This window comes from Crinia signifera, chromosome 4, assembly GCF_055691185.1.
Source record: "Crinia signifera chromosome 4, ASM5569118v1, whole genome shotgun sequence".
NCBI lineage: Eukaryota > Metazoa > Chordata > Amphibia > Anura > Myobatrachidae > Crinia > Crinia signifera.
The window spans coordinates 66,491,958-66,505,752 of record NC_139220.1 but is presented as its reverse complement, the minus strand read 5'-3'; the positions used below and the strand labels follow the sequence as shown (position 1 = coordinate 66,505,752).

General features: G+C 44.8%; 1 protein-coding gene across 3 annotated transcripts in view; it reads right to left on the bottom strand.

Moving 5' to 3' along the window:
- Window positions 1–12,853, bottom strand: part of SLC23A1 (solute carrier family 23 member 1) — a 514,139-nt gene extending 501,286 nt beyond the window's left edge. For all 3 annotated transcript variants that reach the window (XM_083181818.1, XM_083181819.1, XM_083181820.1), the window contains exon 1: window positions 12,744–12,853. In XM_083181818.1, coding sequence (XP_083037944.1) covers window positions 12,744–12,830 — 87 coding nt within the window. In that variant the 5' untranslated portion in view covers window positions 12,831–12,853. The remainder of the gene's footprint in view (window positions 1–12,743) is intronic.
- Window positions 12,854–13,795: the final 942 nt, after the last annotated feature.

The window sequence follows — 13,795 nt, the reverse complement described above, 5'->3', positions numbered from 1 at the left end:
ACGACCAGAACAAGAACATTTCATTTAAGTTTGGGAAAGCGAACTTGAAACTACACTTCATACGACGCAAAACCGAATTTTATTAAATAGCATGGTCGCCCGTAAAAAATTATGGCGATCTGGCGCTCTACGCGCAATATTATAAAACTCAAGGCGGCAGCGGTTTACCAGGCTTTCACGGCAGCGCCTATATGTACGGCTGCGGGTTAGGCGGTATTTTCCGAAACCTATTTAGAAAAGCAGTGCCTCTTTTCCGAAGAGGTCTGGAGTTGGCAAAACCGCACGTGAAGAATGCTGCCCGCAATATAGCAAAAGACGTCATAGGCCAAGCCACAACGGCCGTTGTAAACAGATTACATGAAGCTAATCAAGCAAAGCAAGATGGATCCAGTTTAGTTTATACGAGGAAAGGGTCGGTTAAAAGGAAACGGAAGCGCTCAACACAACTTCCGCCTTGGTGCATGCCCCTTTTAAACAAAAACCAGAGCAAGCGCAACTTAGATAAAAAAGGATGCTGAAGAGAAGGGCTGGCAATAATTTTTAAGAATGTCTTTCATACACAACGAATCCATGGAATGCACAAAATCTGAGCTTGACCTTTTTGATGTGCGCCCAACGCAAACCAGCGTAGAGAAAAGTCTATACGTGGAAGTTCAACCTTTAGCTGCGTTATCCGAGACCACTCCGTTAGAATTCTACATAGCAGCCAGCGACAAACACTACTACGACCTGAACAATAATTTGCTGTATGTGACCTGTAAGATCGTACGGGCCGATAACACGGCAATACCGCAAGCGGCACGGGTCGCCCTTATCCCATAGCGACTTTATTCAGCCAAGTGGATGTTTCTTTGGGCGATAGACTCATATCACAATCCAATAATCTTTTTGCCTATAGAGCGTACATCGAGACCATTTTGAATTATAGCTCAGACGCTTATCCACAAAACACACAACAGGATTGTTTTACAAAGATCTGGTTGGAGAACACAACACCAGAACCCTAGATGGTCTAAATACTGGGTTTATAAAAGGAGCAAGAGCAACGGCGCAAAGTCGAACGGTGGAACTGCTGGGACTGCTACACTGCAATCTTTTTCATCAACATAAGTTGATCTTAAACGCTGTTGATTTGAAGATAAAACTCACCAGAAACAAAGATTCTTTCTGTTTAATGTCCATGGAATGAAAGAATTGGTACTTGTTTCCTAGCACGGCCACAATCGCGGGCATCGGGTGTAATTTTTAGTGGCCTGCGACGCGACCGACGCGATGCCCCCGATTTTGCCATTGAAATGCATTGAAAACAGTGAAAATCGCGTCGGTCGCGTCGTATGCGGCTCAAAATGCTTAAATGGTCCACACGCGATGCCCGCGATTTCCCCATAGGGAACAATGTTAAATGGCTAACTTTACCCGCGATGACCGCGATTTCCCATAGGAAACAATGTTAAATGGGTCAATTTACCCAAATCATCATAGGGAACAATGGTAAATGGGCCAGAAACCCCCAAAAAAAACCCTGACCAGTGAAATGTCCCCCCAAAAGTAGTTTACGCCACCCCGCGATCAACGTGAACCCGAAGCGTGGCGAGCGCAGTGAGCCCGCGAGGGGCGGCGGTACGCGTCCTCCGACCTTTTCATACCCCCACTATCCACGTCGGCGTGGAGTTGAGAATAGAATAGTGTGGCGAGCGCACTGAGCCCGAAGCGTGGCGAGCGCACGCGGATACCTTCACAGGTAAACGCGTCCCTTCGCGGGCTTCACAGGTATCCGCGTCCCCTCGCGGGGCTCGCTACGCTCGCCACGCTTCGGGCTCGGTGGCTCGCTGCGCGAGCCACACTATTCTATTCTCAACTCCACGCCGACGTGGATAGTGGGGGTATGAAAAGGTCGGAGGACGCGTTATATTTCCTGGGACTCTACCTACTTATATGACATTTCTGTCAGTAATGAATTAAATTGTGAACTAAGGAAAATTGAATATTTATATAGCATGTAAAGGCTGAGACAAATATATGTTTTGATTCTTCTATCTGTCAATTTCTGAATATCCTTTTCAATGGCCTCTCTCATTCTGACCTCCATGTCCTGCAAATGCGGAAGCATCAGTATTAGTGTTTGCATCTGCTTCAGAACAGTAGAAGACTATTACCTTTGTCTTTCTGTCTGCGTGATACTGTACCTGTCACTTATCTCCATATGGCCAGACAGCAGAATAAAGGTCAGTCTAAATATCCCAGATCACCATTTTTCTCCTATGAGGTATGCATCAGAACTCCTCTGCCATCATTAGTTCTGTGTAAGCCTTCTGAGTCATAACAGCCGGGTGGACTTTCTGCGCTGCAGGATTGCAACAGAGACACCCCAAGCAGTACTTTTTTGACCAATAAGCAAAACACTACTTTATATCTTTACCTTAGTGCAGATAGGACCGAAGATCTAAAGGGCCCCACACACAGCACGATATTCAGGCATTTTCTGAGCGATTCTAACAAATCGCTCAGAAAATGCCTGAAAATGCATGTAAATCGCTGTGTATATAGCCCACACAGCGATTTACATGCGCGCCCCCGCCGTTCTGAATCTGTCCAAGATTCAGAACGGACGGGCTGTACAATTCAGAGCAGTCGCTCAGAAAGCTCCTGCTCAACTCCCACATGTGTGGCTGCGGGCAGATGAGCAGGGCGAGCGACTGCAGACCGCGCCGCAGAACCCGCCGCTGCCGCCACCCCTGACCCCCCTCCCCCACCAGCAGTAGCACCCATCGCCACCCCCACCTCACCTCTCCTCTCGGCGGCAGCGGGGCGGCAGCGCGGCGACAGGGCGGCGGCATCGGGACGGAAATGTTAAAAAAAAATTATCAAATTTCAAAATGGCCGCGGCCAGCCAATCACGGCTCGCCGCGTCATTGCCCCGCCCCCTAGAGCTGGCTATATTAGCCAGCTCGAGACAGGGTAGGGGCAGTCAGTCCGACGGCGGAGGAGGAGAGAAGAGCTCCTGAAGTCCTGGGAGGCGCGGCCAATGCAAAAGAGCTTAAAAGGCCGCCGCCCCCAGGTGAAGAACAAAGATGAAGAGGCAGAAGCCCTGGGAGGCGGCGGCCATGCAAAAGCGCTTAGGGGGCCGCTGCCCCCAGGTGAAGACACCGCAGAAGCCCTGGGAGGTGCAGGAGCCCCCCTGGGTGAAGACCAGATGCAGTTAATAAAATACTAAAACATCTGTGTTTGTGTTTTATTTTAATATTTCCTTTACAGGGGGGCTATAGGTACCGACGGGCCTTTAATGCCCCACATGCTGGTACCTGTGGTTCTCCCAAGTGCCAGCATGTGGGGCAGGCTTGCTGGGACCTGTAGTCCTACTGTAAAAGACAATATTACTGTTAAACAAGCTATCAACCCTGCACCCACCACCCAGGGGTGCAGGGGATAGCCCCGGGCTGCAGCCCAGGCCTGGGGTGCCCTGGAGAGGGGGCACCCCCTTATTTGGGGGGTCCTCACCTCCCCAAAAACTCCCGGCCTGGGCTGACTAGTTAGGGTGGGTAATGCTTTGGCCACGGGACACCATCAAGCGTGTCCCCTGGCTATGGCATTACACCCCCTGCTAGTGGAGCCTGGTGCTGGTCTCCAAAATACGGGGGACCCCTATTCATTTTGTCCCCCGTATTTTGGAAACCAGGGCCAGCTCAAGAGCCTGGTGCTGGTCCCCAAAATCCGGGGGACCCCACGCACTTTGTCCTCTGGATTTTGGGAACCAGGACCACTCAAAAAGCCCGGGGCTGGTCATGCCTGGGGGGGGGACCCCATGCCATTTTTTTATTTTACAAAATGATTGTATGACAGGACGAGACGCTGGACCCCGGACTTGGTAAGTATTTTTTTATGTCCGTTCCCACTGTACCACCAATATTTAAAAGTTTGCATATGGGGGGGTCGTCGGTGCAGGGGGAACCACTAGCCACCAATGATTAACTTTTTTTTGGGGGGGGGGGCAATATTAGGGGGAGGTGAAAGAATACTTATTAAAGAGTAATAAGTAATGTTCAGTAATAATACAATTTTTGTGATGTGCAGTGTTTTATACTTCACTTTCTGTGACAGATTTGAAATCTCCCGTGCTGAATCTCCCAATTTGAATCTCTGACATAAATCTCTCTGTATGTGGCTCATTGTCTGAAATGAGCCACAAGAGTGAAATCTCTTGTGCTGAATCTCCCGTTATGTATCTCTGGCACACATCTCTGCGTATGTAGGGCCCTTAACTCTCATTCAGTATCTGATGCATATGCATGATGCTGAAAAGCAGAATGGATTGAGCATGAGAGAAATGCACTATCTTTCTTTCTACTCAAATATAACTGTATCCAATGGTGTAATCTGACAGGAGTGTCATTTTGCTACTTTGTCGTTGATTAGAAAGACACAATAGCATCTAGAACAAACATTATAACAGAACAGATTTTAGACTCACAATAGTTGATAAAAGGATTGTTCATTTATTAGTGAGAAAGACAAGAAGGGAGTTAAATTGTTATTGTTTGGATGAGAGCAGAGATGACCCTAGATATTTGCATAGGGCATCATTAAAATCACTAAAATTTCACAAACTGGAAATCAAAATAGATCAAAGTAAGATATAGAATTGTTTGAGATATTAAATAAACACAGTACGAACTGGGAAAATAGATGGAAAACAAAGTAACCCTCTTTTGATTTAAAAAAATATATATTTTGGAGTCTCAATTTATGAGACTATTTAAGCACTTCTTATTTTAAGGCATACCCAATAAAAGTTAATTTTTATTTTCTATATATATATATATATATATATATATATATATATATATATATATATATATATATATATATACAAATTACAATAAAGAGTGCCCCAGAAAATACACAATCAGTCTTTACTTGCACCCCTTTTGCAAGGCCTCTCACCCCCCATAACAATGTGCGCGTGCTGCAAAGCGATCCGAAAGCAGTACAAAAAGTATGTACTTTTTGTACTGTGTGATGCGATGCCCGCAGAAGCGTGCATCGCATCGCATTGCACGCCGCTATTGCAGCATGTATGGACACCTTAAGACAGAATTGCTTTCAATTTTCTGCCAAAATTGCTGGTCGCTGATGAAAACGGTACACTGAGCAATATATTGCCGAGAGATATTAAGCCCAAATTGCTCAGAGACCATATTGGACCAGGTATACACTCCTTAAAACTTCCCCAACTAGTGCCTATACCTAACCCCCCTTCTTTGGACACCCACTACTACTCCCTGCATACCACTAATCAGGATACTGGCTGTCGGGATCCTGGCTGTAAGTATTCTTGTGATGCCGCAATAGGTAAGTATGCTTCAACCCGGGTAAGTATCTTGTTATCGCTTTTACAGGTTTGATTCTGATGCTCCTAACTTTAGATGACACGGTTACTCCACTGCCAGATTAAGGTCTAAATGGGCCTGGAGCTGAAAATTATCAAGGGCCTATTATACACAATAATAGGGGTTGTGGCCAGCACCTAATAATGTGAGAGGCGTGTCCAGTGTTCTGGTTGGGTGGTCTGCTCATGGGTGTGTCTCTATTTGTGTAAATACTTTCAACTAATTATATATGTCTGGAAAAGGCAGGGGGCTGGCATAGGAAAAATGCAAAGGGTCTAGTATAGGGTGGAAAATGGCAAAGGGGTTGGCATGTGCAAGGGCCTGGCACAGAAAAGAGGGAAAATAGAAGCTGCAGATATACTTAACTTGCAGTGCAGACCATGTATCGCCAGCACTGAGAGCATCGGACAATATATATGAACAATCCCTCCAGCCAAAGAGTGCAATGGTATATAATATAACACATATATACATACATACATACATACATACATACATACATACATACATGCATACATACACACACACTCACACACAATATCTTACCCGGCTCTTCGGTGTCCCAAGTCTGGGTTACCTCCTTAGGGGTGAGTCCATTCTATACGGTCTCAGGAAAGTAGGCAGCACACATAAGGCTCCCAACTTTCTAAGAAAAGTGCTGGTGCAGTTCAATGCATATATATATATATATATATATATATATATATATATATATTACAAATTCTGACACTCACAGGATGCAGGGAGATATATTGCCGGGTGCCCTCCAAAAGGTACACTCGCAGAACGCTGATGTCCTAAGATACTTGCGGGGTGAGGCGGCACTCCAAAAAATACTGAAAGCCAAAACTTGGTAGACAACATTTCAGCACCTTTTATGTGGTCACCTAAGTTTACCACTCCATATACCCCTTATACAAATCATGCAACACAATAGTAACCCCTTTATACTGTACTTGCCTCTTACACATTATGCCACATGGAATGAGCCAAAATTCACACCGACAGAGCCAACATTCACACTATGGATTGAGTCAAATTTCATGTTATGCCACACAGATTAAGGCCAAATTCACATTTTGCCACATGGATTGAGCCAAAATATACACCATACCAAACAGATTGAGCAAAAATTCACAAAATGCCACATAAACAGGGGCATTGCATAAAAATTTACACCATAATGCCCATTACATATTATAACTACATAATTATGACTAATTATGCTACATAAGTGCTGCTTACCTACATGCTCATTGCAAGGGGTCCTATGCTCATTGCCATGTGTGATTACATGCTCATTGCCAAGGGGGAATACATGCTCGCAGTAACTGGGGGACAGCTGCCACTGGGCAGAAGTGAAAGCCATTTACAGCCGGGCAGAGAGCAGGGGACTGCCTGGCTGTATTCAGAGCACTACAGGTCCCGGCTATTTGAAATAATACCCCTTTCATACCAGAAAATGCTGGTCCCAGGATCATACAGGGACATGCTAGGGCTGGCCCCTTTTACACCATCCCAGTCCCTGCATTTTCTGGTGTGAGGGAGAGAGAACCCCCCTCTTTAACCAACCGGCCATATCTTCAGAATCAACTGACCCATTTACATGAGACCATTATCATACTGAATAACTTTTAAGTGGGCTTCTAATGATTTTGGTCTCGTGAAACTAGGATGTTTGGTTCCAGAGAAATCTGCCCTCAAACAACATAAACAGACAAAAATTACATTTCAGAAATGAAAAAAATCAGTTTACCCACAATATCTCCGGAAGCAATTAACCCATATGGATCAGCCTGGTATCAGATTGAAGGCCCAGCGATTTGGGTTTGACTGAGATCAAAGTTGAACTTCTGTGATGCCGGAAGGGGAACTGGCAGCTGTTGGAACTGTGTGGGGGTCAGAATTAGCGGGTCCCATGTTATCCAATGGGGAAAACGTCCCAGCCTTGCCTGGCTGTATCTCAGGTTCCTGGGGGGCTAGCGACACGGGGCAGGGCTCGTTGGAAAGCCCCGGCCCTCAGCTACAATATGGGCCTATTTGGAGAGTAGGCCTGGAGCTGTAGCTCCATAAGGGCCATTGTTAATCCGGCCCTGGGTTACTCACAGTCTTTGGCAAATTTGAATGACAATTTATTCAAATGACAATCTAATGAACATTTACACTTAGAACAGAATGCAATACAGCAATTATTACTTAAAACAATTCAGGCTTTACATAACTAAAACTTGATTAATACTGCAGCTAGAATATGTTACTACCAATTCCTATGTTAACAGCAGCATTGTACTTTTTATTTCAACAAGAATAACACTTCTATAGACGCATCAGAGGCGTAACTACTTTTTTTGCACCCCCCCGACGGACATTTCGGGTGCCCCCCCCCCCCCCCGAAATATTAACCCCCTCCTTACCCGTCCCCATTGGCGCCGGCGCTTCTGCCTCTAACCCGACACGCAGATCTGTGTCGGGTGACGGGCGGTCCCCGGCTCCGGCTGCAGTGCTAATATAATAACAGACACTCGTAAAATGGCTGCCCCCATACAGCATTATGGGGGCAGCCATTTTCCGAGTGTCTCTTATTATATTAGCACTGCAGCCGGAGCCGGGGACCGCCCGTCACCCGACACAGATCTGCTTGTCGGGTTAGAGGCAGCGGCGCCGGCGGCAATGGGGTAAGTAGGGGGAGGGCAGGAGTCGGGAGCCGGGACCAGGTGGTAACTATAGTCCCGCAGATCCCCCAGGCACCCACACCTGCCTAGCGCCTCCCCGCCACCGCGGGGGCTGCGGGACTATAGTTACGCCACTGAGACGCATATACATATTACTACTCTGTAACATCTTATAAATATGCTTTAGCTGGTTACTATCTTATAAACATTCTATTAATATTGTTAAATTACAGTAGATAGAAGATTACTGTAGTTTATGTGTACAATCAGTTCAGTAATGTTTAAGTAACCTTCTCCTTATTTTGCAGGAGTCTCTGTAGCCAAGGAGCCTGTAGTAACGGACAGTTCAGTGTTATACACAGTGAAAGGTAAGTTTCCCTCCTCTAGATCACATGTTCTCAAAGTCGGTCCTCAGGACCCTACACATGTTTTCCAGGTCTCACAGAATCAAGTGAAGTAATTAGCTCCACCTGTTGATCTTTTAAAATGTGTCAGTTAGTAATGAGTGCACCTGTGCTCCTGCCCGGTGACCTGTGTGGGGTCCTGAGGACCTTTTTTTTTTTTTAGAACCACTGCTCTAGATAATTATTGCCGCTACCAATATATGTAATCCTTGGTAACACTCTGAAAACAACAGGACTGTTCTTTGTCCCAATATTGATGTCTCTCCTCGAATAGCTAATTTGCATCCTAAATATCGCTCAGCCTGACAACTTGCGTAACATTACCTAAGAATAGATGGATGATGTGGCTTGCTCCTGCTCTCTCTCTTCCTCTCGCTCTTTCTCCAAGCTTCAGCTGCTCTTACATATATTATTCTGACTACACCTAATTATACTCTGGTTGTCTCTACTGCTGACTGTAATCAGGTCCTGCTACTTTTACAGTCCCCAACTACTAATGGACCAGTACAGAAGCCGGATCATGGGACTTTGCCTCCATTAGACGCCCCTTGACTACTGCATCATCGTCAAACTGCCCCATATTTTACCGTTAGCATTACATAGTTACATAGTAGGTAAGGCTGAAAAAAGACTTGCGTCCATCTAGTTCAACCTGGAATAGATATCTATTGCTGATTTGGTAGGTTCTGGTATTTTACAGACAAATTATATTTCTTATTTGTACCCATGGATGTTTTTCTCCAGTAAATGTTTGTCCAACTTTGCCTTGAACGCATTTAATGAGCCAGCCGTTACCACCTCTCTGGGAAGAGAGTTCCAGAGTTTGACTGTTCTGACCGTAAAGAAATTCTTTCTACTAGCTGAATGAAATCTTTTTTCTTCTAATCTATACTCATGCCCTCGCGTCCTAGATTCCTTTCTAGTAGAAAATAGGGTGTGTGACAGTTCTTTATATTGGCCCTTGATATACTTGTACATGTTGAGCATGTCCCCCCTTAAACGTCTCTTTTCTAATGTAAATAGTCCCAAATTGCTTAATCTCTCCCCGTAGCTTAAATTCTCCATTCCCCTAATAAGCTTTGTTGCTCGCCTTTGGACTTTTTCTAATTCTATGATGTCCTTTTTATAGTGTGGGGCCCAGAACTGTACTCCGTACTCTAGGTGAGGTCTCACCAATGCTTTATACAGTGGCATAATTACCCTTGAGTCCCTAGTTTCCATTCCCCTCTTAATACATGCCAGAATTTTGTTGGCCTTTTTTGTAGCTACATTACAATGGGCACTACATCCTAGATTGCTGTCTATTTGGACTCCTAGATCCTTTTCAAGTATGGAATTACCCAGTTCCTCTCCGCTAAGGTTGTAACTTGCACACTGGTTGTGTCTCCCAAGGTGCATAACCTTACATTTATCTACATTGAACCTCATCTTCCATTTTTTTGCCCACTCATCTAGAATTGCAAGATCATTTTGAAGCATGGTGACATCTTCTGGTGATTTGATGACTTTGCTAAGTTTTGTATCGTCCGCAAAGATGGATACATTGCTGAGTAACCCTATCCCAATATCGTTAATAAAAATGTTAAACAAAATGGGCCCCAAAACCGAACCCTGGGGCACTCCACTTAGTACCGGTATCATATCTGATACGGCACCATTCACAACCACTCTTTGTTCTCTATTACATAGCCAATTCCCTACCCATCTGCAGATATTTTCACCCAATCCTAGGTTCTCCATTTTATTAATCAATCTCTTGTGTGGGACAGTATCAAATGCTTTAGCGAAATCTAGGAAAATCACATCGACAGCATTTCCATTATCGAGGTTTTTGCTAACCTCTTCATAGAACCCTAGTAGATTAGTTTGGCATGAACGATTTTTCACGAACCCATGTTGGTTAGTACTGAGTAGGCGGTGATGATCTAAATATTCCTGGATACCATCCCTTAAAAATCCTTCAAATAGTTTACCCACAATTGATGTTAAACTAACGGGTCTGTAATTAGCGGGATCTTCCTTTTTTCCTTTTTTGAATATTGGCACTACCTCTGCTATTCTCCAATCTTTTGGTACTATACCTGACGATAGTGACTTGCTAAAGATATAATGTAGGGGGGTAGCTAGTTCATCCCTTAATTCCATTAATACCCTCGGATGAATCCCATCTGGCCCTGGTGACTTATTTGTTTTGAGTTTGCTTAGCCTCAGTATTATTTCCTTCGGCGTGAAACCCACAATGAGATCTGGCTTATTTGTCCCGTTTGTGGTAAATGTTCGTTCCACAGTCTGCTCTCCCTTAGTAAATACTGATGAGAAGAACTCATTTAACAGTTTTGCTTTTCCCTTGTCCTCAGTAACACTTTTTCCACTAGTATCAGTTAGTGGGCCTATGTTTTCCTTAATTAAACGTTTACTATTTATGTATTTAAAAAACTTCTTTGGGACATCAGCTGAGATCCCCTGAAAATCGGGAGTGTAGCCGCACCTCCTCCCCACCCTCTGTTACACTAGGCAGAACTTGTGGCATTTCTTTAAAGCTGGGCAGTTCTGCTCAATGGGATGCCGTAGGCCACTCCTACGACTCCGCCCACGCCAATCTCGACCGCAGCCTTCAGGACCGCCTCTTCACTGGTGTCACACCTCCTGGTGGATCGGCACTACAGCCTAGAGCACCGATCACCGAAAGCAAGCAGAAGATGACCCGGGAGTACCGCCATTAGGTAAATCTCTGCCCTTTTTTCTCTTTCCAGCAGGGCTCGTGTGAGATAACTTTATTGCTAGGTCTTTCTATTTTTACGCCAGTCCTCCCCTTAGTGAATGGGTACCCATGTACACACCATAACTTTATATATATAGATATCTAATATTTTCATAACAATGCAATCAATATTAAGCAATATATCCAACTCAGATACAAGAAGGTCATGCTATACATTTCAGGGTATCACATTCTGACACAAGAATCCTGATTCTGTTGAAGTTTCAGCACCAGTCTTCTGGCAGCAGTATGGATGCCAGTGTTGGTACACTGAATGCTGGTATCCTTACTGTCAAGACACTGACCGCATCCTCAGTGTCATGGTATTTTCAATATTACACTGCAACCAAAAAATGTCAACTGATCTATAAAAAGCTGCATTACCACCTATAGTGGCCTCATTCCCTTCCCAGCAGTTTTCATTGAAGTCTGTCTGGTCTTTATTAATGTAATCACAAGTGTTATAGGGCAGCAGAATTTCATTATAGAATTTCAGTATTTATCTGGTGCAGTGACAGCTGCTCCAAAAACAGCTGTGCTAGTTATCAGTGAAACTGCTTTAGAAGTAGCAATGATACTTCCCGAAGGTAACCTTGCTGCCTGCTCACAGGCAAAAGTCGTGTAGTGTAGAGGTGGTGGAGGGCTTTTCTTGGATCCTTCTTTGCAATTCCACACCTCATTCCCATAGAAAGGAGAAAGCTCCAGAAATTATAGTAGCACCATCTGAAGATGGCATTGGTTCATGCAAGCAGTTTGCTGAATTCTATATTGCCCTATGTGAGTATCACAAAGAATCATTTGGAAATTAGTGATTCCTCATGTGTGACAGGCCTTTTAGTGATAATGAATACTGTAAGCCCCTTTTTCGAGGGCTGTGAGAGACATAGAAAAGATTAAGATAAAGGACCTTATTCTGGTCCATTCACAGCCAGCGTTCATTCGCACCGGGACCGATGTTTGGCATATGCGCAGCCACATTTCTGCACATATGCATGCGCTGGGTGCTTGCAGACACTGCAAACAGACCGTTCGCCGGGTGCATGCATCCAAGGTGGCGGTGGATAGTCACGCCCATTGGAACGCCCAGCATTTCATGGGCATTCCCATGTAAATGCTATGCGTTACCATGGCAATCGAGCTGTGACGTGGGTACCGTGGCCGGGAAGCTGACATCACGAGATGTCAGCTGCCCACCCACTTCCTCCCGAGGGTTCACGCAAATCTAAGTGACCTGAGAGTCACTTAGATATGCGTTCACATTCCACATCATTCGGTGGTCAGTGATCATCCAATGATGTGGGTGTTTACCCACAGACTGCAAATGGATGTTTACTTACTTCCCTGTATGCGAACACCACCATTCGCAGGGCAAGTTCTGTTGACTTGCAATAATCCCCAACATTTCTACAATGATCAGCCCTCAGTATTATGGGTCAATGCCAAATTAGGAAAAAAAAAATTCTTAACAAACTTATGAATAGAATATGTCATAATTAAAAGTTAAACATTTTAAATATACCTGCAATCCAAGAAAAATGCAAAGATACCATGGAGGGACATCTTCAATCTTATAAAGCATGTCAAATTCTGCAATTTTCTCATCCATTGTTTCAACCGTTGCAATATCATCTTTCTGTCAAATAAATACAGTATATGTTAGCTATGAAGCATGAAAATTAAAATGTTTAAAGTGCAAAAGTGTGCTTACCGTGTGCCTGCATTGAGTAAATTTCATTAGTTAATTGGATAATGACAGAAACTTGTATGGTGCATGTATTTAGTATTGTGTGCAGGTGCATGTATTTTAGCGATTGTGCATGCTGATTGGTATTGTGAACGTTGGGCCTCTAAGCTGGTGCCCTGCGAGGCCTGAGAGTCATCTTTTTCTTGCAAATGATTTTGAGGTGGAGCAGTGCGAGTGTTCGCACAGTGCTGTGAAGCCACCACCCAGCACTTGTGGGCAACACCCTTGTATACACCCCAGTTTCAGCACATTTCTGCCATCTTTCGAGGCCGCACCCACAGAAACACCCACATCATACCTACATTGATAGGGCTCATTCGCTAGAGTATTCGTGTTCGCAAGGGTGCGAGCGTGTGCGGGTGATCAAATGGCACATGCGCAGTGCGGATAATACACATGCGTACAAAGCAAAAATACATGCTGTGTGCGAATTTAGATGTTGCACTAATCAACATGAATGACCTCCATAGTCTGAATCTGTATACAAACTAGTAGTGGTAACTCTTCCTTTTCCACTGAATCATTTTTCACACGCTCGCAGATCTAAGACACCTCTGTGGTGTCTTAGATCTGCCATCGCCTGTACGGGAAGCTGCCCACTCCTACACCCATGTCACCGGCCAATCAGCATGGGATCGCCCAGCGTTTTCCATGGGAACACCCATGAAAAGCTGGCCATTCCCATGGGCGCATCCTTTGCACATAAAAGTTTATGGGCATGCGCAGTCACTCAACAGCACTCCCATGCGCAAACATGCAGGGGAGCATACCGACCAATATAAGGGCCAAAGTTGCATCCAATGTCTGTAGTACACTATGGAGGAAAT